This window comes from Corythoichthys intestinalis, chromosome 5, assembly GCF_030265065.1.
Source record: "Corythoichthys intestinalis isolate RoL2023-P3 chromosome 5, ASM3026506v1, whole genome shotgun sequence".
In the NCBI taxonomy this organism is placed as follows: Eukaryota; Metazoa; Chordata; class Actinopteri; order Syngnathiformes; family Syngnathidae; genus Corythoichthys; species Corythoichthys intestinalis.
Genome location: NC_080399.1, coordinates 21,581,668 through 21,608,212, shown reverse-complemented (window position 1 = coordinate 21,608,212; position 26,545 = coordinate 21,581,668). Strand labels below are relative to the sequence as shown.

The 26,545-nt window shown below is 37.9% G+C and overlaps 1 protein-coding gene across 4 annotated transcripts; it reads left to right on the top strand.

Annotated features, from left to right (window-relative positions):
• The first annotated feature begins 151 nt into the window (after window positions 1–151).
• On the top strand, window positions 152–26,027 carry cald1b (caldesmon 1b). Of its 4 annotated transcripts, none has more exons than XM_057836372.1 (16): window positions 152–204; window positions 6,206–6,304; window positions 6,784–6,909; window positions 6,987–7,254; window positions 9,233–9,274; window positions 9,337–9,948; window positions 10,053–10,105; window positions 10,430–10,676; window positions 10,736–10,861; window positions 16,437–16,480; window positions 16,562–16,634; window positions 17,497–17,613; window positions 17,782–17,925; window positions 20,087–20,161; window positions 20,297–20,331; window positions 24,580–26,027. In XM_057836372.1, exons 2-15 carry the CDS (start codon window positions 6,231–6,233, stop codon window positions 20,327–20,329), a joined length of 2,034 nt encoding a protein of 677 aa, XP_057692355.1. In that variant the 5' UTR covers window positions 152–204; window positions 6,206–6,230; the 3' UTR covers window positions 20,330–20,331; window positions 24,580–26,027. The 4 variants fall into 4 exon arrangements, with proteins under 4 accessions (XP_057692355.1, XP_057692353.1, XP_057692356.1 ...); XM_057836370.1 differs by lacking the exon at window positions 152–204 and adding an exon at window positions 4,974–5,283; XM_057836373.1 differs by lacking the exons at window positions 152–204; window positions 9,233–9,274 and adding an exon at window positions 4,974–5,283.
• Window positions 26,028–26,545: the final 518 nt, after the last annotated feature.

Genomic DNA, 26,545 nt, shown 5'->3' with positions numbered 1-26,545 from the left:
TGAGCATTTAGAGTTTCACATTATATACCATGAGACTCACTTTCTGCGGTGGTGATGGATTCCTACATAAACGGGCGCAGGTACTAAACCAATTTGACACTTGCAGGCGGGGCTGAAGCTTCCACATTGGTACTTAAAAACCTCTGCTTATTCTCCTGTTCCTGTTTTCAAGTTGGAAACTGCTTACTGTGGTTTGGCGTTCGGGTAAGTCCCATCCAGCCTCTATTACAATGCTTAGGCCCTATACACGTCCTGTAGTTTCAAGTTTATTTACGCATAAAAGGTGCCATCTCATGGGGTTTAGGATTTTAATTCTTAGCTGGTTTCTGTTGTGATAAGCATATCTAATTGCTGTTATGTCATTTGTATGACCTCCTTAGTGATGAATATTCTATGATTATAGGCAATATTAAGCGATTTTTTTTTTTTAATGAAGAAAAGAGAAAAACTACAGATGACCTCAGAAGGTAATAAAAAGAAAAATGTTTAAAATTGGCATTTAACTTGTGGTGAATATATGCAAATATTTTCCTACATCGAGTACTCACATCACAAAGTGTTGTGTTCAGTGGACAGGTCTATTCCTTAGATGGAATGGTAGATGGTTAAAGGAGGCCTCATTGACATTGACTGTATGTGTGTGCGTGTTCATGTGTTTCAGCTTACAGAAAACGTGAATGTGAACTCTTTTTGTGAACTATCTAATAAATTTGTGCTCTTATGTTGCTTTACTTTCTGCAGCCAGTTCTCATGTCAAAGGAGAATCTGTTCTCAAGTGCCTTATATGAATAACAAAATGCTAAGTAAGTTGATAAAAAATAAAAACCTGCATAAAGATTAATTACTACAGCCTAGATTGGAATCTTTTGAGGAAAGAAGCACAAGCTTCCAAGCAGTTTTTATGGTGTCATTCATCAAGTTTGACATCTATTCCACTCACAGGGCAAAGATTTAGGGATGTTTTCGCTTTTCATTATGATGGAACTATTGTAATGAGATACAGGAATTTCTTAACCTCTAATATTGTTAAACCCGCCATTCAGTGTGAATACAGATGGTCCATGAACAACACTTTGATCCTTCTAGTCTCTGGAGGAAGCAATCGGAATGTTGATTCATAGCAATCTTAATGGAAAGAGGTTATTTTGGGACTGTCACTTTGTGTTGCAGTGGCAGATATTTGCAAGAGTAAACTTTGCTCTCCATCCAAGGCCTTGTAGCTTGGCCAAAAGTGGGACCGGCGAACAACAACGGCGGCTGCGTGTTTCCTTAAAAGGAGGCCGACTGCAACACTGGGCCAGTCTGCTGTCAGGCCCCAAGCGGGAAATAAATTGCAAATGCAGCTTTGCTGGTGCTTGAGAACGGTGCTTCTCGATTAAAAAAAAAATTTTTTTTTACACGAAGTACCTTAAAATGAAATCTTGTGGTATAAATAAAGGTAACATTCTTCTTGTTATAGGCGGTTGACATTCTTCGTGTGCATTACTGCCACTTACTCTCTTGACCGAATAGAAGTACTAATCAGACTGTACAATCATGGTTCTTTCAAATGTTCATTTGAAAGATAACGTCATGCACACGGCTTTTACACAGCCTGTTAGTAGCAATTTTTCTGCTTTTCAAACTGCATTGTTTTTTTTTAACTAACATCATTTGTCATTAGAATAAAATATCCATTTACGCTTGTATTTCTTTTTTTTTTTTTTTTTTTTTTAAATCCTGTCTCCTTTAAAGTTCAGTTTCCACAATGAGCATTGTGTTAAAAAAAAGCATCCAAAAATTATGTTTTTAAATATTCTCAATATATATTTGTTATTTCTGATCTATTAATACAGCCACAAGTGGGATTAAATTCATGTTTCCCCCCAGAAAAGGAAATGATATTATTATTGTTCATGACATTATTGTTGCCCAAAAATTTATAAATTATGTCATGTGGTAGAAAGAAAAAAAAAAAACTAGTTTTTAACTGTTGACTTTATAAGACAAGGAATTTCAAAGTGTGGATTTCCTAGGTTTCATACGGCCAAAAATGGTCAATTTTAGGTCAAATTGGACATTATAAATTATTACAAAAATATCCCCTATTGGGAAGCTTCATGACATTTGTATTTACTCAGTTAAAATTGTTAAAAATATAAAGCAATGAAACCATGCCCACTTGGTTAAATAAACAAATAAAATAACAAAAAATTTAAAAAGATTCAGTAGTGAAGGGTTAAATAAACAAATAACAAAAATTTTTAAATGATTCAGTAGTAAAGGGTTAAATAAACAAATAAAACAACAAAAAATACACAATGATTCAGTAGTTAAGTATTGCACATGAAAGTTATACACCAAAATAAATGTTTATAAATGCACTGTTTTTAAAGATTAATTCATATGTATTGTACTTCAACGTTTAAAAAAATACAGAAGTATACTGAGGCAGTCATTCTTTTGCGTACCACAACCGGGAGACCATGCACCAATAGCAGTACCTCACTGCTATGTAAAAATAAATGAATAAATTTGCCAAATAAAATGAAAATTATACACCTTTTATTGCATTTCAAACCAAGAATACATCCTCCATAATCCTCCAATCGCGAGGCACAAAACAAAACACTCGCCTTGCTAACCAGAGCCTACGCAAACATTTTAATAGACTCCGACGACAGTGTGTCACCCCATGTAAACTGTTTGGAATTTGTCTTATGGTCAAAGATCCCCCCCCAACCCCCACAGGTGACCATGTTTGGTCATGTCGAGGAAGCTGCTGTGACTTTTGGATAGATTGTAAACGCTTCTCAGGGGCAAAGCTGTCATCCATAAGTGTTCTGCCTTCTTTGTAGTAAAGGTTATTGAGTATTGAAACTAGTGCTGCTGTAAATGCGATGAAATTAATTGAGCGCCAATTACGTTGATGTTGGATCCATTTAAACTGGGAGGTGCTGGCAATGAATTATCACAAACGTGTGCATAGAATAGATGCAGTGTAACAGTGAAAGTGTGTCTTTTAAATCTGGCAAAGGAATGTAATAAATGGTCAATCAGGAGGACTCAGGGAGATTCTTCTCCGTGCAGAATCTGTGTGTGTCTGCACTGGACTCTGGCCAAACACAAGCAGCACAGGATTACAGTGCTGACAAAGGCTAAGAGGTCGGTCTGCTCCTGTCAACTGCTATCCTGTTTTATGAGCGCATACATCATCGTTTACAAAACTCAAATGGTTTAGAATTCTTCCTATTATCATAAGAAACAAACACAACATTTTTTATTTAGTACACACACTAGACGACTTGAGATTAGCATGTTTGTTGTGGCCTTCATGTGTAGTATTAGCATTTAGCGGTACTGCCTTACTGGGATTTTGCACTTTTTTCCTTAGTTAAAAAATGCATTGAACCCCTACATTTTTGTGGTTCGTGGTTATTTACTGATAGTACCATCCACTTCAAATAGATTAGATGTCTATGAATTATATGAGGTAAATTTGCAATTGTAGGAGTTATTTACCGACGTTATTCCATTATGTCCAGAAGTTTTCACATAGCCGTAAAATTATTTAATTTGATCAAAGACAGGACCTCAGAACTGAACTGTTTTGAGTGACAGTTTCCACTAGGGTTGTTCAGATCATGTTTTTTTGCTCCCGATCCCGATCGTTTTAGTTTGAGTATCTGCCGATCCTGATATTTCCCGATCCGATTGCTTTTTTTTTGCTCCCGATTCAATTCCAATCATTCCCGATAATTTTTCCCGATCATACACATTTTGGCAATGCATTAAGAAAAAAATGAATAAAACTTGGACGAATATATACATTCAACATACAGTACATAAGTCCTGTATTTGTTTATTATGACAAATCCTCAAGATGGCATTTACATTATTAACATTCTTTCTGTGAGAGGGATCCACGGATAGAAAGACTTGTGACTTTGTATATTGTGACTAAATATTGCCATCTAGTGTATTTGTTGAGCTTTCAGTAAATGACACTGTAGCCATACCCAAATGCATGATGGGAAGTGGAACCACTACTGTGCGTAGTGCTACCAATTGATATATCTTCTCTGCGTTGGGAAATAACATAAGGTGTTAAGAAAATGATCAATTGCTACCTTGCTTCCCCACATTGCTTCCCATGATTTTACTAATCGTAGGGAGAGGGATTGTAAGGCCTTAGCCAATTAAATAAAGGCTCCAAAGGCTGCCAAAACTCACTGTACTCATTTTACGCTGCCTTATATCTCTCTATATAGGTAAAATGGCGCCATTACAGATTGCGTACGACAACGCGTGAGTGGGTCGTGCAGCGCATGCATTAATTGGGTTAAATATTTTAAGGTGATACATTTTTAAAAGAATTAATTACCGCCGTTATCGTGATAAATTTGATAACCCTACCTTAAGCCTAAACTAAAGACTCTGGATGAGTGTAACATATTATGTCTGTAATGTTAAATACAATTAGAAAACGATTTAATTAAAAACAAAAAAATATATTAAAAAAAGGCATGGCCGATATTTTTTTGCCGATTCCGATACCCGATCGATCGGCATCATCTCTAGTTTTGAGTTAGTTTCCCGATCGGGACATCTCTAGTTTTGAGTTAGTTTCCACCTTCCACTGTGTTCTCTTTGTGACTGTATTTGGCGTCATCCACAGTCAACAAATCACTGATGGTGGCCCTTTTATCTAATGACTGACTGAACTATCTTCTAAATCCGTAAAGTAGTGGAAATAATAACAAGAATATCATGCTGGATGATGCCAATCAAACTCAATTCCTCTCGTGTAAGCTGCTCTAATGGCCTTTGGTTATTTTTCTAAGAATGATTAAGATCAGAGTTCGTTTTTGTTTCATATTCCTTAAATCCAAGACGCTGGACATCATTAGTAGCACTTAGGTCTAAAGAGTGAAAAGGAATCATTGATGCATATAGACGGGGATACACAAGTAAAACTGAAATAATGTCTATTCGTCTGACTAAAACATCGACATAAAGGCAGATATGGCAAAACACTTGCACTCTGTACTTCAATATATTACGTATAGTAAACGAGAGGACCGTTATGTGTATGTTGGAATAAAAAGTGAGGGAAAAGTGAGACAGAGGGAAGGAGGAGGAGGAGGCAGAAGGAGCAGCTTTGCCTTTTGTGGTAGTTCAAGTCGCTACAAGGAGAAGGAGCAGGAATTCTCTGAGCTACACAAGGAGCCAGATACAATCCAGGCTTGCTTGGGTTGATATATGGCAACAAACCTGGTGGACAAAAGCTGGGCTACTGTTACGGTATTTCTGCTGTTTCATTACAATTTTTATTCATTTTCCCCTTTGATTTAGCCCTGACTCATAGTGTGTTCCTGTGTGTGTTGTGTCTGCTTCAGTTTTTTTGTTTGTTTTAAATGTTTTCGAATTGTGTTCTAGGCGGAGAGAAAAATTATTCTGCATCTTAGCATTTGCACGTTTTAATTACTCGAAATTGCAGTCCTGCTCACCATTTTTGGCACCCCTTCATTTTTTTGAATAACATCTTCAGAAATCTACAAACTCATACAATCAAGATCTTTTAACTGGAGGTCCAAAGTATTTTAACAAAGGAAATAACATTTTTTTCAGAAGATATTCCAAATTATGTAATTTGAAGTTTTTAACCTTTTTATTGTTACAAAGTTCGCTGACCCTTTTGAAAATGTTGTTGGATTTCATATAAAATCAAATGTGAAAGCATTGTGATTAATGCTAACAGCAGCAAGTTTTTCGAGATTCAAACCGTCGCTTGGCTGGTGTTTGGCTTTGACTTGCGAGCAATATTTTGGGATGTGAGCATTGTGTGGAGGCAGTGAATTCAGCTCTGCTTGTTGCCTAGTGAGCAACTCTTGAAAGCCTTCAAACTATACAAATAAATCATCAAATAAAAAACTTTCTACATTTGTATCGCAAATATCATGTCCGAATGTCTATGGTCGTCAATAAATTCTTTACATTATTTTAATTACTACCTTAGTAAAGCAGAATATTATAGGATGCTATTCCTAACTGCAAAACACATTATACGCATTTGTGGTGATGAAGTTTTTGGTCGGCTGGAACAGATTAATGGCATATCTGTTCATTTCAATCCGGAAAGATGATTTGGGATATGATTGTTAGGAATTAATAACATTTCGGCTTGTTTTCCTACTGATTTTGCCTTTTTCTATTTTCCCTCTAGCGAGAAAGCTAATCTTAGGGCCATCATGGATGACGACTTTGACCGCCGCATGGAGCTAAGGAGGCAGAGGAGGGAACAGATGCGTCTGGAAGCTGAAAAGTAAGGGGAGCGAGCCTCTTGTGCTAATGTTTTTACTTCTCTCTCCCAGCAATCCAGACTAACACATTTCGAGTGAGAGTCTTCGTAATCCTGTTCACACTGCTTGGCTGCCAAAATACTGCAAGAGTCAACAAACATCTATCATGGTTCTTATCCTATGAGAGTAACAGTTACAGTTATGATAAGACTGAATTCCACTGGAGTAGATTTACCATATCGTATATACATAAACTCTTGTAATCCTTATTTTTCATTTAATTTTAAATGCTGAATAATGATTTAGTTCCAATATGAGGGAGCATAATTATACTTATGTAATGTTCATTTTTTTTTTACATTTCATAAATCAAAAGTGGAACATTTGTTTTCACAATTATTCTTTTTTACATGAATATACAATCTATAGTGGGTCACAGATTTTTACTGTATCCCTGATTATGTCAATGTAGACAATAACCCACTAAATTTATGTTTTACAGAATGGGTTACACCAACGACGACGACGATGAGGCGGCTCGGGAGCAAAGAAGACGGGCTCGGGAGGAAAGGAAGAAGATGAGAGAATCCGAAGACTCGGCAAGCAGCGATGTGATCAATGCCAACAAGTTGGTAGAACAAAAGCTTCATGTGGAGAGTGGGCGCAACAATTAGTAGGCCAAAAGTAGACTACTTGTGATTGCAGCATGGAGGAAAGAGAGACCTCCAGTTCCTTTTCCATGACCATCGCGGCGGCGGATGATGACCAGGCCCTGGAGGAGCGACTGGCAAAGAGGGAGGAGCGAAGGCAGAAGAGGATGCAGGAGGCCATTGAAAGGCAGAAGGAGCTGGACCCGAGTTTTGCCGCCAACGGGATCGACGGCTCGGCGGAAAACCCGGAGGATGGCGACAGAGGGAGGAGGAGGGACGATGAAGAAAAGGAGGAGGAAGAGGAGAAACAAGTCCAAGAAGAGGTGATTGATGCTAGAGGACGGTAAATTTAACAAGATACATTAATTCAAGTGTGTTAATCAAAGTGGGTCATATAAATGCAAACAATCACTCAAACGTTCCAATGAGGATCGAAAGTAAAACTTAACTGATCACGCTGAGTCACTTAACTCAAATTCTTAGGTTATCTGAAGAAACTTCTTATTTTGTGTGTGGATGCACTGTAGTGAACATTTAAGGCTGGAAGTGAAAACTAAGGGTAGAAATCCAAAATCTATCATTCATTCATCTTTTGAACCGCTTATCCTCACGAAGGTCGTGGGGGTGCTACAGGCTATCCCAGCTAACAAACGGCAGGAGGCAGGGTACACCCTGAACTGATTGCTAGAGTTATCCGATAATTACTTTTAAAATGATAACCCGATAATGTCCAACTCAAAAAATCCGCTAACTGATTACTGAAACCGATATATGCGGTCGTGGACTTAAAGCACCACTAGGGAAGTTTCAGTTTTGTTCGAGTTTAGCGGTGCAGGTGGACAAAAGCGGTAGTGTTTTGCCTGAAGGAAGACTGTATTTCCCATGAGGACCAGCGAACAGTATTGTAAAATCCTGATCTTCCGATCGCCTGCATTTGGTTTGAACGACATTTGTTTCCAGCGGCCGTCAGATGACGATGTTGAAAATAAATGTTTTTGTACTGTATTCCCCCAGCGACTGACTCGCTGATGTGTTCGAGTGAGAGGGTGGTCACGCAAGCGAGTGGAAAAACAGGACAGTGTTTATTCTTGAGTGTCATTTTATCCTGGTAGCCTCCCTTTTTCTTTTTCTTTGTCCCATCGGACAAAACTTTTCATCTCTTTTGTTGCTCTGCCATCTTTGCAGAATTCGTGCTAAAGCGTTCGCGTCGACTTATTGTCTTTATAATGAATGGGGAAAGTGTGATATGCCATAAAGCAGTCAGCACATTTGTAGTTTTTTTGTGTGGAAGGGTTCCTGCCACCCTCCTCAAAGTTCATTAGTGCCGGTGAAAGCGATACAGCCCCCCACAGGCCATAGCAGAGGTTTCATTCAACTACGTAGATATCAGTTGACATATCATCATAAATGTTATGAAAATATTTCATAAAATGTTGAGAAGCTCCCTAGTGTTGCGTCACCATAATATGGTATTTTGATGCCCCACTGCATTAATGGTCAATAAGCATAACTGCTGTGCTAAGCTGTGGCCAGCCCTTGTACAAAGACAGAAGGCTTCTACATTCACTTTGAAGGCAACATGCATATTGGCCCAAAATCGATATCATTTTAAAATGTATTTTTTCGGCTGATATTATCCGCTATCTGATAATATCAGACAGCTTTATTGGTTGCCTGCCAGTCGCAGGGCACAGAGAGACAGACAACCATCCACGCACACATTCACACCTACGGACAATTTGGATTGTTTAATCAGCCTACCATGCATGCTTTTGGGATGTGGGAGGAAGCCGGAGTACCCGAAGAGAACCCACTCAGGCACAGGGAGAACATTCAAACTCCACACAGAGAGGCCAGAGCCAGGATTGAACCAACGGTGAGGCGGATGTGCTAACCACTCTTCCACCGTGCCGGCCCCAAAACCAATCATTATTCAAAATATGATTACCATAAAAACGACGACAATTAAGCCAACTACTGTTCAGATTATTATCTTTAGCTTCAATCCCGATGCCTTGAAATGAGCGTGTTGATTAACTGGGTAGTCAGCCAGGGTTTTTAGCTCAGTTGTTTGCGCTCGCCAATGCCACAGTGGTGGCCTGGGTTTGATCCCTAATTTGAGCCATTTATTATTATTACATAAACTGAAGTCCAATTTACTTAAAATGTTGTGTTTTAACCTTTACTTGCTTTGATTTTTTAAAAATTCAATTGAACTTAAATGAATTTAAATACGTTTTTTTTTTTTTACTTTTCTTTTTTAAAAGCTGCTGAACTGAGGTTTGTCTCTTCTTTTGACAGGAGATTGTGAAAGTGTCAATCACACTAACTTCCCAAAATGAGGTTTGTCTTCTCAATCAAATGTTCTGGTTAATTTTAGTAAAACAACAACATTTGTTTTGCAGGACAAGACTGAAGCTGAAGAAGAGGAAGAAGCTGCTGATGATGCCACTGAGGAAGAAAACAAGCAAACAATAAGGAAAGAAGAAGAGGCGCAGCAGCAGAAAGAATTTGAAGAAAAGCAGAGGACGGAGGAGGAAGAGAGGAAGAGAAGAGAAGAGGAGGAAAGACAGGAAAGGGAAATGGAGGAGAGGAGAAAAGAGGAGGAGAGGAGGAAAGAGGAGGCGAGGAAGACAATAGAGGAGGAAGAGAGACAGGAAAGGGAAAAGGAGGACAGGAGGAAAGAGGAGGAGAGGAAGAGAAGAGAAGAAGAGAGGGAAATGGAGGAGAGGAAGAAAAAGGAAGAGGAACGCGAAGAGAAACGCAGAAAAGATGAGGAAGAGGCAAAAAAGCGAAGACAAGAGATGGAGAAGAAGCAGAAAGAGGAGCAAGAAAAACGGGAGATGGAAGAGAAGAAAAAGAAAGAGGAGGAAGAAAAACAGAAGAAAGAAGCGGAGGAGAAGAAGAAAAAGAAGGAGCAGGAGGAGGAGAGGAGGAGGGAGCTGGAGGAGAGGAAGAAGAAAGAAGCAGAAGATAAACGGAAAAGGGAAGCTGAGGAGAAGAAGAAGAAAGATGAGGTTGGTTACATTACAAGTCACAACTCTATATGTACATTTTATTATGGAAATAAAAAAAAAATATATATTTTTTTGTACCAATAATAATTGGATTTTTCCCTTAGACGAGGGCAACCACACAAAATGGGGCACTCAAGAAGACAGACAAGCTACCCAGGTAACATACTGTAGCTATGAGACACTTCAATACAGGTAACCTATACTTATTGATAATATTTTGTTTTCACTTTTCATATAGGTATAAGTTTTGCCATTTTAACCCTTCATAGAGCAAGTGAGTTTTTGGGAATTAAAATAAATAAATAAATAACTCCATAAACACACTTATAGATCTCAGCCTTTCCCAGTCAAAATAGATTGGACGTTCAGGACCGTCAATGGCAGCCAATGATTTTTCTGGCGACTGCAACTCCATTTTCCTAAAAATGAAGTTACCCCCACATATTATAATACTCTACACCCCCCCCCCCACCCCCATCAGAGATGAAGTTCCCTGCGTCGGGTCTGACGTCTCGGAGCGTCAGGAGGCTGAGCGCAAGCTGCAGGAGCTCCAGAGGCGGCGTGACGACGCCGAGAGCGAGGAGATGGAGAAGATGAAGCAGAAGCAGCACCACGCGGAGGCTGAACTTGAGGTGCTGAAGAGAAAGAGGGAGGAGAGGAAGAAGATCCTCGGAGAGGAGGAGAAGCGGAGGAAACAAGAGCTGGAGGACAAGAAGAACAAAGAGCAGGTGAGAGGAAACTTCATTGAGTTTTAGGTTTTCCTCTGCAAATTCATGGCTGTGCACAGGAGGAGAGGAAGAGGATGAGGGAGGAGATTGAGAAGAGGAGAGCCGAAGCTGCTGAGAAGAAGAAGCAGCAGGAGCAAGAGCCTCCGAAGCCCTCGTTCACCATCAGCCCCAAAGGCTCATCCAAGGTCACAATTACACTTTACTAACAACAAAGAAAGCTGTATACCAAAATGGTTTCAATACTGTAAAATTTAAACTGTTTTCTCATATAATATCACGTATTAGTATTTAATAATACATAACTTTCCTAGAAAGTTAATATTTTATTCTTGTTAAACCTATAACAATTGACTCTTTTCCATTTATAATATGACCTAATTTGTTGAAGATGTCATCTTTATTAGCAAAAAACATTTTTTGGCTTTAACGGGGGGGGGTTTGACCATTTTTATGTTCTCATGAAAGCAAAAAATAACACATACAGTAACAGGGGCAGACTGGGACTAAAAAGCAGCCCTGGACTTTTACTCAGCCCAGCCCAAAAGAATCGCTGTACGAAGGGAAACACAGACCCTCTAGGGGATCCAGGGGCATGCCCCCCGGGATAATTTAAAAAAAAAACAAAAAATTATTGTAAAATGCATCAATTTCGTGCACTTTGAGAGAAAAATGAAAAAAATGTGTGTAGACTGTGACTGTCTGACTTGGGGCGCTCAAAGTACTGCAAGGCTGAACTGGAGTTGGATTCATCTTTCTGCCCTAGCTCTATAATCAACCTGAATAAACAAATGAAAGTATTTTTTAAAAGCAAGTTTTATGTATCCAATTGATTATAATAACACCTATCATCTGTGTCTATAAAATGACTTCATTGTTTATGCCATAATTAATCTTGCCAGACAAATACAGTGATACCTCAGCTCACGAACGCTTAAACTCACGAACTTTTCGCCTCAAGAACATTAAATTCGCGAGCATATAGTCTCTGCTGATGAACTAGTTTTCGGCGGACGAACCAAACCACGCGGTCGAACAGCGCCACGAGAAGCTGACGCACGCTCACAGCGTCCCAGTTCGTCCCCTCCCTTTCGTTGAGTGCGGACGTGGTTTGTGTTTGATAGACATTTTGGACCATATTGAGTGTACTTTTGCTATTATGGGACCGAAAAAGACCCCACCACAGGCTAGTGTTAAGCCTAAGAAGACATTAAAGAAAATAAAGTATAATTTTGTGTAGTTTTAAGGCTTATTTAGTAGAAAATTATGTTTTATGGGGACCTGGGAACGGATTATTCTCATTTTAATGGTTTCTTATGGGAAATAAATGTTCGGAAGACGAACTTTTCGCCTTACACACACTTTTTGGGAACCAATTATGTTCGTGAGCTGAGGTATCACTGTAATAGATTTCAATGAAAATACAATAAACTAGAGCTGAAACGAGTACTCGAGCAACTCGAGTAACTCGAGTTTAAAAACTGATCCGAGTAATTTTATTCACCTCGAGTAATCGTTTATTTTGACAGCTCTCAGCATCACGTTTTGCTCGGACTACTTTTAATGCGGGACAACGCGCTGTCACGTGCGGAGATGAAGAAGGGGGAAAAAAAAAAACTTACTGCAGCCGACAGCAGCCACAAACAACGCCGACGTTGCTAAATACTAGCCCATACGATGCTACGTTGGTACAGGTAGCGTCTCATGCGTCTCATAGAGATCACATGTATGTTGAACTAGATGCTAAATGACAGACTCGGCCGCGTCTGGGCAGCTTTAGTAAACAGCCGCCATCTTAAAGCAGTAGAGCGCTAAGCGCTAATAAAGAGCGCTAAGCGCTAATAAATAAGATTAACGTTCCTGTTCTGAAGTCACGTTAGCCCTGCGGAGGGCTAGGTTTCTATTAATTATGACCACTGTCGATGCTTGGCTAACGTGTCTTACATACAGGCTTTAACATAACATAGCATTGTGGAGTGATGAGGGTGTAAAATAAAAACTTAATCATGCTAACTATCAATTTTAGCTCAGTGGTCATTGCTGGATAAAACACCAAGTAGCACTGGTGCTAATGTGCTCCAATACAGCCTGTATCATACATTTATTTTGAACACTGCAAAAACTCTAAATCCTATCAGGACTTACAGTTTAGACTAACTTAAAACTTAACTAGAACTTAAAAATGGCTTGACACAAAGAGAAATTCAATTGAAAGACGTGGGAAAAAATCCAAACTTTTAAGTGATGTGTGTTATCAAGCGTAACGGCATTTTTAGGTAAGATATATATATATATTTTTTTGTAATAAGATCTAAAGTTTTTTGAGTGAAAGCAGTGAATTAGTCTTTTTTTTTTTTTTTTTTTTAATTCTAGTTACATCTGAGATGCAATTGTTGGCTGTTTTCAACAATATACATAGAAAATAAAGACATTGATTGACTGAAAATGGTTCAAAATTAGATGAAATGTCTTGTTTTCTCATGTATATTTATAATTGCTCTTCACCTAAAAATATATTTGTTTTATCCGATTACTCGATTAATCGATAGAATTTTCAGTCGATTACTCGATTACTAAAATATTCGATAGCTGCAGCCCTACAATAAACATTTCAAGACAAATCCTGTATACGTAACCTTCATTGAAAAGTATTAACCAGAAAACAAAACGATATATATATGATTAAAAATATATATCATATCAATTTAACTACCTAAACTCAAAAGTAAAACTATTCATTTTATTAATATTTTGTTATATTTCTTCTGAATTAATATTGCTGCTGCGTGTGCATACGTTGTTTTACAGCTAAAATACTAGCCCTTTACTTGGCATTTATTTCATTTAAATCGTAGCTACCTGGTGGAAGTAATCCTCTTCATTCCATCTCAGCCCGGTAGCAACTAGAAACTTAGAAAGTCCACCAAAGCTATTATCGCTCAATCCTGCCCCTTCGTGGGCCATAGCAAGTCTTTCAGAGTCACAGCACCTTGGCAATGGCCCACTTCTTCGTTCTCCTCCTATCAGATTGGCGGTTAACAGCCAGACGCATTGCTGCCACTTGTCGGATTAGGTGCGAACTGTAGATCATCATAGAGGATAGGGGGATAAAAACAGTGATGTTTATATGGTGGCCGCCAGCCGTCCAGAGCACCGGCCGTTCTGTGATCCTCCAGAAGCTACAGATTACCAGTCCGCCCCTGTACAGTAAGGAAAATAAGTACTTGAACACCATGCTATTTTGCAAGTTCGTTCACTTAGAAAAGATGAGTGGGTTTGAAATTTTCATGGTAGGTGCTTGTCCACTGTGAAAGACGATCTAAAAAGGAAGAAGAATGATGAGTACCATCCCAAGAACACCATCCCTACTTGCATGGGGGTGGTGGCATCATACTTTGGGGGTGTTTTTCTGCACATGGGACTGGACGACTGCACTGTATTAAGGAGAGGATGAACAGGGCCATGTATTGTGAGATCTTGGGGAATAATAACCTTCTTCCCTCAGTTACAGCATGCAAAATGGGTCGTGACCAGTGTTGTTAATAATGGCGTTACAATATAACGGCGTTATTTTTTTCAGTAGTGGGTAATCTAATTAATTACTTTTCTCATCTTGGAAACGCCGTTACCGTTACTGAGGACGGAAAGGCATGCGTTACTATGCGTTACTATACTGGTCGAAAAGTCTGAGGGAGACGGACTCACCGAGACGACAGAGCAGAGCAGGAGTGGGGAGAGGCAAGAAAGTTGTGACGCCGAGCAGACGCGATGCTAGGTAGCTCCAATAATACATGTTGTAGCCGATAGCCTACAAACTACGCCCGCATGTTATGGTAGATATGGTAGACATGGTAGATATCACATGTACTGTATATAGATATAACTAGATGCAAAATGACAGACATTGCACTAAATGCGTTAGTAGACAGCCGCCATCTTGAAGCAGTATACTTTTTAGGACGGCTCTGTTGTAGAGAACCTTCCTAGCGAACCTAAGTAACTTTTTATATAAAATACTTCTAAATCGGCAAAATCTTGACTTGAATCTATCTTTAAATGATGAAACAGTTTTAAAACTTTCATATGTCGAAAGTAGAGAGAAGGGAACTAATGCAATAATGGGAGCAATTCTAACAACTTTTAACAGTTGATCCAGGGTAAAGAATTGGGCTCGGGCCAATTGTACCAAAAACCTTCACAAAAAACTTCACATAGTGTGGCCAGTGTTTTTTTTTTTTTTTTTTTTGAGGGAAAAAAAAAAAGTAATTATCACCAATTACTTTGCCAAGTAACTAATTACTCTTACATTCAGGTAATTGAGTTACTAACGCAATTACTTTTTGGGAGAAGTAATTTGTAACTATAATTAATTACTTTTTTTCAGTAAGATTAACAACACTGGTCGTGACTGGGTCTTCCAACATGACAATGGCTTGAAGCAATCAGCCAGAATACCCAAGGAGTAGCTTCGTAAAAAGCATATCAAGGTTGTGGAGCCGTCTAGCCAGTCTCCAGAACCTAAACCCAATAGAAAATTTTAGCGGAAACCTAAACTCCATCTTTCACAGTGACAGTAAAGAAACTGATTGATCTAGAGAAGATGTGTGTGGAGCAGTGGTGCCAAATCCATGCTGCAGTCTGTGCAAACCTGGTAAAAAGTTACAGGAAACGTTTGACGTCTGTAATTGTAAACAAAGGCTACAGTACCAAATATTGACATTGATTTTCTCAGGTGTTCAAATACTTATTTGCAGCAGTATAATACAAGCAAATTGTTAAAAAAAATCATACACTGTGATTTCTGGATTTTTTTTTTTTTTTAGATCGTCTTTCACAGTGGACAAGCACCTACCATGAAAATTTAAAACCCACCCATCATTTTTAAGTGAAAGAACTTACAGAATTGTAGAGTGTTCAAATACTTATTTTCCTCACTGACATTTTGTTCGTCATGGTACAACATATTGTTGTAAAATCACAACTGTACTGCTGTTAAATTTGGCTGTATGTCTTGTAAAAATACTAACTTTATTGTCAAGTTATGATTTCATTCACACATGATTATGAATTTGAACAAAACAAAATGAGGGGGAAAATTGTAAGATGAGGGAAGAGAAGCCAATTTTTCTTTCTTTTTTTTTTTTTTTGCTACACTATTAATCCATTTCTGTAATACTGTATATATTTTTCAATATAAGCATGCTTTTTTTTTTTTTTTTTTAACTGTTTTTCCCTTTTCTTGTAAAATAGTGACAATCATATCTTAAAACACAATCTAACCTAATCAATGAAAAAAATTCTTTCTTGGAAAAAAATACAATTTCTTACTACAAATACTTCATTTATTTCATTCATAATTAGTTCATTCAGAAACCCCCAACCCCCCCACAGAGCTTTCTTGCTATTTAGACCATTTCTCTTAAGTGTTAAGTACTATAAAGTCAACAGTTGTACATTTCACTGTAGTTTATTGTACACTAATAAAAAAGAGACACACTTGTAATGTTTGCCTTCAGTTTGTATAAAACGCTTGCAACTAGCGGCCAGATGTTCTTATGAGCACTTGAGCAAGCATCAAACATTACAGCAAAACTAATTCAAATACTCTGGCCATTACGGTGAAAAAGTTCTCCAGAGCAAAACAACCTTAAAAAGTCAGACTATTCTAGAATCAGCAGGGCAACTTGACCCACTAGTAATAGCATATGAATTCTCCTGGCTGACAATTTTGATGTCCTAATGCCGAGTTATTGGTTTGGCCAGATTGGAGAGAAGGCGGAATTCTTGAGCAAATCAACTCAAAAAAGGTGAGAATTTGGGATTTTCACTCTGCTGATGCACATTATTGTGATTGTTATGTTGTTATTGACGTTTGTGCTCGGATCCAGCGTGAGAGCATCGCACGCGCCCATCGTCTCCAAGATCGGCAGCAGAATGGAACAGTACGCATCTGCCATTCAGGTGACACAAGTTTTACATTTTGTTTCGTCTTGCATTATTTTTTGCAAAATCACAGCTTCATTCTTTCAATTTTTATTACGGAACTATATGGCAGTGATTCTCAAAATGTGTTATTAATTACACTGGTACTATGCTGGTTCTCTTTTTTGGTTAACAAAGGAAAAACTGCTTAAATACAGTTGAATTATATTTACTGTACTTTTTAGGCATATTAATGCGTTTGATGTTTGAGAAATATTAGAGTATGTTATATTGCTCTAATAAATGTATTGTGACACAAAATTATTCCTGAACAATCAACACATTTTCCAAAAAATGAATAATAAAACCAATCCCTTGGTATATTGTATTTCAACTTAATTTTCAAGAAATTCCATGTTTTTCCCTCAGATTGAACAATTTAACAACAATAAACGAGTGCAAACATTTCTCCTTCATAGAACAGCATTGCATTAATTTTTCTCTTAGAATTATCTTTTTTTTCTCCCAGGTATGGTGACCCACTTTCCTTCAAAACAGCATTTTGTCTTAACGTAATTTTAAAATTATACTGTTGATTTGATTCTATGATTTATTTTGTTGGAAAAGTTTTAACATTACCACTTTATTCTTCTAAGAATATTTTTTCTTGGGAAAAAAAAAAACGTATTACATGTCGAGTTATAACTATTATATTCCATTATACTTCATGAAAAATTGTGTTTCGTCTTATTTTAAAAGTGTATTTTTGCAAATTGATATGTGGAAAACCTTTTTTTGTTGTTGTTGTTGTTGTTTTTTTAAAAATTATTATTATACTTTCTTGTAAAATACTGACTTGTCTCTGAAGGGGAAAAAAGTCGAGATTCTCTTGTATCCACAGGGGAACAAAGAGGTGAAACCCCCCAAGACTGCTCTAGCTGACGTCCCCTCAGGAGGCACACGCAGCATCAAGAGCATGTGGGAGAGCGGCAACATCTCTGACAATCAGGCAAATAAGGTGCTATTGCAGGCCAGTCTTCATTGCATTTCACCATTCTTGATGTTATACAGTGCTTCTTATACTTAAGTTTTTTGCATTACGAGCCATTGCTTAATTGAATTTACTTGCCTTCCACTAGCAGTAGAAACGCGACTTAGGTTTTTTTCTTTTCACCTTCTTCTCTAGGATGCAGTGTCAATCAAAGGAAGCTTCGCTAGTCGGACGGCAAAGCCTGCACAGCCTGAGAAGACGCAGCCTGCTGCATCAGAACAGGCACCAGCGTCAGCAAAGCCTGAAAAATCTCAACCGACTTCACAACCCCGCACCAATGTAAATCACTATCACTGTGATATGGTTGAAAATTATTCGTATAGAATTGCTAAAAAATAAGGTCATTAAGTTAGAAGTGAACAGTAACGTTTAATGTCAACAACATCATGTCATCCCTACCCTTGGGGCCATGTGGAAATGTTGTAAAAGAATTCTTCAAGTGAGATGCAGCTGCTAATAGCACAGCCTTAATGCCAACTGTGTTTGTGAGTGACATCTATAACCCCACTTCACTAGTGAACAACTCTTTGCTTCTCTTGTGAGGCAACATTTCCCCCTATAGGAAATCTACACACATTTGCTACTACTACTTGAGCTTAGCTAAGTGTATTTACTGTAGCGCTACTTTAAGAATGTGTAATCAGTAAATCACATAAGAAAGTGGCATAATGATCAAGATATAAATGATTCATATACAGTGGGGCAAATAAGTCAACCACTAATTGTGCAAGTTCTGCCACTTGAAAATATTAGAGAGGCCTGTAATTGTCAACATGGGTACACCTCAACCATGAGAGACAGAATGTGTGTGTGTGTGTGTGTGTGGGGGGGGTGTGTTGGGGGGGCGAATCAAATTTTTTGAATTTTAAAAGAATTTATTTGCAAATCATGGTGGAAAATAAGTATTTGGTCAATACCAAAAGGTCATCTCAATACTTTGTTATGTACCCTTTGTTGGCAACAACGGAGGCCAAACGTTTTCTGTAACTCTTCACAAGCTTTTCACACACTGTTGCTGGTATTTTGGCCCATTCCTCCATGCAGATCTCCTCTAGAGCAGTGATGTTTTGGGGCTGTCATTGGGCAACACAGACTTTCAATTCCCTCCACAAATTTTGTATGGGGTTGAGATCTGGAGACTGGCTAGGCCACTGCAGGACCTTGAAATGTTGCCCTGGCTGTGTGGTTGGGATCATTGTCATGCTGAAAGACCCAGCCACGGCTCATCTTCAATGCCCTTGCTGATGTAAGGAGATTTTCACTCAAAATCTCTCGATACATGGCCCCATGCATTCTTTCATTTACACATATCAGTCGTCCTGGTCCCTTTGCAGAAAAACAGCCCAGAATGGTAAATGGTATTATAAGCATGATGTTTCCACCTCCATGCTTCACAGTGGGTATGGTGTTCTTCGGATGCAATTCAGTATTCTTTCTCGTCCAAACACTAGAACCCGTGTTTCTACCAAAAAGTTCTATTTTGGTTTCATATGACCATAACACATTCTCCCAGTCCTCTTCTGGATCATCCAAATGCTCTCTAGCGAACCGCAGACGGGCCTGGACGTGTACTGGCTTCAGCAGGGGACACGTCTGGTAGTGCAGGATTTGAGTCCGTGGCGGTGCATTGTGTTACTGATAGTAGCCTTTGTTACTGTGGTCCAAGCTCTCTGTAGGTCGTTCACTAGGTCCCCCCGTGTGGTTCTGGGATTTTTGCTCACCATTCTTGTTATCATTTTGACGCCATGGGGTGAGATCTTGCATGGAGCCCCAGATCGAGGGAGATTATCAGTGGTCTTGTATGTCTTCCATTTTCTAATAATTGCTCCCACAGTTGATTTCTTTACACCAAGCATTTTACCTATTGCAGATTCAGTCATCCCAGCCTGGTGCAGGTCTACAATTTTGTCTCTGGTGTCCTTCGACAGCTGACTGAGGTTGTGGACAGGTATCGTTTATACCGATAATGAGTTAAAACAGGTGCCATTAATACAGGTAACGAGTGGAGCCTCGTTAGACTTCGTTAGAAGTTAGACTTCTTTGACAGCCAGAAATCTTGCTTGTTCGTAGGTGACCAATTACTTATTTTCCACTCTAATGTGGAAATAAATTCTTTAAAAATCAAACAATGTGATATTCTGTTTTTTTCCCCACATTCTGTCTCTCATGTTTGAGCTTTACCCATGTTGACAATTACAGGCCTCTCTAATCTTTTCAAGTAGGAGAACTTGCACAGTTGGTGGTTGACTAAATACTTACTGTATTTGCCCCACTGTACTTTCTCAATACCATGCTAAGTGGAAGTGTTTATGGCGGTTCAAGTTACCACAATTTGGCAACATTTTATTTTTTAACTATAAAATAAATGATATAATCATGTATTTTCAACATCTCATGGGTCACTCAGAGCAAAATAACTATTTCATTTGACTTGTTACAGGAAATGAATAAGCAAAGTGATGTAGGTAACAAACGCAACATGTGGGAGACCAAGAAGAGTTCGACACCAGCCAAGGTTAAAAAATAAAAAATTGCACACGCACACACAAACGCACATTAATTACTACAACTTTTTTATTTTTTAAATTAACCTAATGTACTGTCACTAGTACAGTATACCCAATTCATGAATTTTTCTATGCCGTTACAGGTCTTGGTTGGGGTCAGAGGGAAGTTTGTGTAAAAGTAAGTTTCATAATTTTTATACTGTGATTTTCTGACATGAGTTGAACAAAAAAAGTTATATCATATTGGTCTTATTGTACTGTAATTTGTCGCATCACATTACATCATGTTGGGGGTACCACATGAAAAATCATCTTTTCAAATCACATTGCAGTTAATTATTTTGTAATTGTAAGTAATTGAAGCAAATCATATGGCAACATTGAAATTGTGATAAATCATATTTTAATTCTAGTGAATTTTATCATATCACATTACATCATAATTACAGTGAACTCTATTGTAGTATTGATTGCATCATAAATACATTTATAGAAGAGAACTGGGTAACATTTTATTTTGACAGTGGAGTCATAAGACAAAAGAACGTCATATTTATGATATGACACTGTCATGAGTATTAATGGATGCTGATGACAGATGTCATTACGTGGCATCCAGCAAATTTTGTCAGGAACTCCATTTATCTTCAGTCTGCAACTTTTAAATCCTTTGAATCTTTAAAATTTTAAAAAGTGACATAATTTGCCGGATGACACATTTGTCATATGCATTAATTAATGCTCATGACAGTGTCATGCCATAATTATGACGGTCTTATGACAGTCTTATGACGCCACTGTCATATCAAGTGTTCCCGAGAATTGTAACACGTTGCATTGCAATTGCAGAAAATTGTGTCACATCCAATGAAGACTGAGGTGTAAAACAACTAAATCATACTACATAGTATTGAAATTTGAGTGACTCTTACTGCACTGTAATTAGAGTAAATGGTATATTTTAATTTGATGGCAAGGCAAGGCAAATTTATTTATATAGCACAATTCAACACAAGGCAATTCAAAGTGCTTTACATCACATGAAGACCATAAAAATCACATTTAAATCAACACAACGTAAAAACCAAGACAAATGATCGCATTTAATCACAGAATAAAAATAAATAAATAAAAATAAAACAAAAATAAAAATAAAGCAAAAACTACTACTAATAATAATCATTGAAATCAGCAATGGAGATAAGCACAAGAGGAATAGAAGGCAGGTAGGTTGAAATATATAGACAGTTATGGATATGCAGTGCCAAACAAAAGTGTTTTTAGCCCTGATTTAAAGGAGCTAACAGTTTGAGCATACTTCAGACGTTCGGGTAACTTGTTCCAGAGGTGAGGAGCATAATAACTAAATGCTGCCTCACCCTGCTTGGTTCTTGTTCTTGGAACATGCAGGAGACCCGTTCCAGACGACCTTAGGGGTCTAGATGTCTCAAAGGAATCTAAAAGTCAAGCATGTATTTTGGTCCAAGGCCATTAAGTGTTTTGTAGACGAGCAGTAGTATTTTATAGTCTATCCTTTGACTCACTGGAAGCCAATGTAGCGATTTCAAAACCGGTGTAATGTGGTCCAGCTTCCTTGTATTTGTGAGGACTCTGGCTGCAGCATTCTGTACTAGCTGCAGCTTCCTGACTGATTTTTTATCAAGACCTGTAAATATACCGTTGCAGTAGTCCAATCTACTGAAAATGAATGCATTCATAAGTTTTTCCATGTCTTGTTGAGTCAGAAGCCCCTTAATTCTGGTTATATTTTTTAGGTGGTAATAAGCGGATTTAGTGACGGACTTTAGATGGCTATCAAATTTTAGGTCTGAGTCAATAATTACGCCAAGGTTTCTGACTTGATTTGTAGCTGTAAGTGACATTGTGCTAAGTTGGCTGCTTATCTTTGACCTTTCCTTTTTTGGCCCAAAAATGATCACCTCTGTCTTCTCCACATTTAACTGGAGAAAATTCTGGCACATCCATTCATTGATTTGACGAATGCATTTACTCAGGGAGACTAAGGGACTATAATCATGTGGGGACACAGAAATGTACAGTTGTGTGTCATCTGCATAGGCGTGATAGGAGATGTCATACTGTTCCATTATCTGAGCTAACGGAAGCATATAGATGTTAAATAAGAGTGGTCCAAGAATTGACCCTTGAGGGACTCCACACGTGAATTTGGTTCGTTCTGACTGAGAGTTTCCAATTGACACAAAGAAATCTCTATCATGTAAATAGGATGTGAACCACTGAAGAATAGTGTCAGTAAGTCCTACCCACTGTTCCAATCTGCTGAGTAGTATGTTGTGATCAACCGTGTCAAATGCGGCGCTGAGATCCAATAGTAGCAGAACAGATGATTTGCCTGCATCAGTATTCCGATGAATATCATTTAGGACTTTGATAAGCACGGTCTCGGTGCTGTGTTGTGGCCGAAATCCAGACTGAAATGAGTTAAAAAGATTGTTTTGCATCATAAAAGTCTGGATCTGTTCAAACACAACCCTTTCGATAATTTTCCCCAGGAATGTCAGATTTGATATTGGCCTGTAATTACTAATGGTTGAGGCATCCAGATTAGGTTTTTTTTAGGAGAGGTTTTATTACTGCAGTTTTTAAAGTCTGAGGAAACTCTCCTGTTTGGAGGGAAGTATTTATAATCTGAAGTATGTCTGGGGCTATGCAATGAAAAACAGTTTTGAAAAAGTTTGAAGGAAGGATGTCAAGGCAGCATGTTGTGGGCTTTAATTTCGACACAATTTCTGTTAAAGTGGCATAGTCCAGGAGGCTAAACTGTCTAAGATTGACGTGGGGGACATTTTGGGAGGCGTTTAGTGTAACATTTGTTAATCCGGAGTTGCACACAGTCTGTCTAATCTTTAGTACTTTGTGTGTAAAGAATGCTGCAAAATTATTACAGGACACCTCAGATGCCAATTCCTGAGGTATTGATGCTTGTGGGTTTGTCAGTTTGTCAACAACAGAAAATAGTGTGCGAGTATTGTTGGTGTTTCTACTAATGATCTCTGAAAAATATGATTGTCTAGCATTTTTCAGTTCCTGGTTGTATTTGCGAAGACTCTCTTTGTAGATATCATAAAAAACTAGGAGTTTGTTTTTTCGCCATCTGCGTTCTGCTCGTCTACAAACTTGCTTTTGTTTTATAGCTGGTATGGCATTTCTCCAGGGTGACCTTGATATTAAATATTGATATTAAAAATTTGTATGTTATACATTGCATTGAGAATTGAATTATTGAAATGTATTGTATCATTACTGTAGTGAATAGTATCACACTGTTAAAGTTAATACGCATCATAAGGGGGGTAAATTGTATCATAAGGTAATTGGATTTATTTCGGTCAATGCATCCTAATTATAGTGAGTCATATTGATGTCAAAGTAGTCAAAGTGTAGTGAATCATACTCCATCCAGGGATAATTCGAGTTAACTGAATTGTAATTACAAAAAAATATTGCATTGTAACTGATGTGATGTAATTGAGTAAAATTGTATCATGTCTGGAGTGAATTGTATCATAATTCAAGTCAATTGCATGATATTATTATTATAGTTAATATTTTAATTGTCTCACATTGGATCTGAATTTAAATATAAAAAGGCTTCATTGCTACAATAAAGACATACCCTAGTATTAGATGATCAGAATAGCTCCACATTGAATTTAAATCCTTATATAGACCCGTGACTGATTTATAGCTCTTCACCTCAGAACCACCCACTGTCCTTTGTGTCTTTTGAGTGGCTGTCCACTGAAAATGGAGCCCACAGCTCTAAAAACAACTCGTCACCTTGACCTCATTTCCCAGTAGAGTACTGTATAAAGAAACTCGTCCACATGACTATCGTGTTGTCGCCCGCCACTACCACCTGGGCCGTCGCTTACGCATACCCTAGTTCAGCTGCTTGATTGTCACATTATGACCGACGATTACTGGCTTAGCAACAGGCGTGCGACAACTCAGCCAAATTCCCGTGAGCCTATTCATTCAATGGTGACAATAAGAAGGTTCCCACTATCAACGTCTTTGCTAAAAAGTTGAATCTGGATGTGAGTTGTGGCCAAATAGCATTCTCTGCTAGCCTCCCCTTCAGAAATAGAACACCGAGGGCTGAAGTAAAGGGCAGATGACAACGTTGCACCTTTCAAACACAAAGTGACTGTCAGCACGATTTACATTACACAGAGGAACAGATGGGAACTCCAACTTTTTCCGAAAATTATCCAATTTCAATGATGTCTTATGTAGGTAACAAAGTACTGTATACATTAGTTTGAAGGTATTTTTGTCTGGTGGTGTGAGATTTAAAATGGGCTTGGGTTCAGTATTGTCTCATACTTTGTTGTCAAATGATCAAGTCTGACCTGTGTCTCCGATTCTTTTCACTCTCTAGCATCCCGGCAAATATTCTTTGCCCGTCTTTTTGCATGACACCGTGAGGATCACACGACCAGAATGAACCGCACATTCCCCTGAAGAGTAAAAAAGTAAAATCGTAACAAGTTCAAAAACATTCGTCTTACACTATATGAGTAATCACAACAAATATTGTAATCCCCATCAGTCCAAGAGCTGAAGTGTTTGTCAATATTTATAAATGTGTCTTCTTCTATACTAGCTTTTTTTTTCTTTTTCTTTCTTTTTTTTTTTTTACTGTCGAATACACTTGTTCGGAGATATGTAATCAAAGCTAATTAGACAAGAGGCCCAATTGCAAACAAAAAGATGAATTATACACCTTATTTAAAAAAATTTTTAAAAAAAAACTAGAAAAAAAAAAAAATCGTGTCAATGCAAAAAACTAGCCTGTACGCGAATGCTATGCAACATTTTATTGATTTAATAAACATTTTGATTTTCTTAATAACCCCCCAATTCCTGATCAAAACAAACTAGTGACATTGCTTTCATATGAATGTGACTGCAGTGTTAAAGAACTAAATTTGAGCCTTTTGAAACAACAACAAAGATTTTACGCATGATGCTTGGATTTATGCCATACAACTCTCAACCACCAGGAGGGAATCTTTATGTTATTTCGGAGTTATTACGCAATGTTGTAATTTCTTAGTGTTATAGTTTGTGTTGACAATAACCACATACAATACCTGAAGACCAAAAAAGTATTCAATGTATATCTGAATTTATACTGCAGCTAGCTAAAGTGGATATCAAAAGTCCACACCTCCCTGTTCTAATAAAAGGATTTTACAAAATAGAAGAGTAAACACTTAAAAATATTTTTTCAGCACAACCTCTCCTCTTTACAGACTGAAGGCTTGTCAAGTCACCACTCAAGTAGTTGTTGTTCTTCCTGTGGAAACAAGCTTTGAAGTCATACTCCGCCGTTATTCGTGCACCGTTCGTCTTAAAACTTGGTAGCTATGGCGCATGGGCCGGTATCTGTCGATACTTTGAGCTCGATTTTTAATTTTTTTGTATCAGGGCTGATTAATTAATTGTGGGCTTATTTTGCCTCTATATTAGAAGTTAGCCAGAAAAAGACAAGTCTTCAGCCTGCAGTAATAAACTCATTCTTGTTTTCAGTGCTGTTAAAACAGGGTTGTGTAGACTTTTTATATGCACTGTATTGTTTTTTTTTTTATCTTGTTTACAATGACACTGCTTTTGTGTATTTTGCATGTAGCATGCATGTTATTCCATTTTGTAAGTGTTTGCACTTTTCAATCTACAGCCACATAAATATGGGTATTACTTAGTACGAAAGGCTCCACTGTATTTGTGGTAAATACTTGTGTACATGTACACATAGCCTAGTCAATCCATAAAATGTCTTGGATAAAGCTTAGCTTTGTTTTCAGCAATTAAAAGAAACTAAGAAAATAAAACGCCTCGTCTCTTTTTATTTTTGTGTATGTGGCTTGGCAAAGGCCTCACACCTGTCCTACAGTAGGCATGCTCTCCTTGGAGCAGAGCAGTCATAGGGCGCTTTTGTCACATGAGTACCCGGGAAGGGCAGGAAGATCAGAGTGTATCCTTGGGTTGATGGGAGGAAAAAAAAAAAAAAAAAAAAAAAAACAGGCCACACATTGCTTGTCAAGATCAAGAAGGTGGTCAGCCGTACACTCAGTCTGCAGGTAAGGACTCTTTGGGAAAAAGCTCTATTTGATAATTTAAATGTTTGTTGAACTAAACACTAACTTTGGCTATTAATAAAAATACACAAATGAATATATTTTTCCTGAATTACAGTATACACATTTGTGCAGATTTATGATTATTATTAGCAGCGCCATTATGTTTGGCTGATTCCCCCCTTTTCATTTGTATTAATTGTTAAAATATTACAACTACAAGTATTACAATGCTTAAAATGTAAACTGAAATCTAATGAAAAT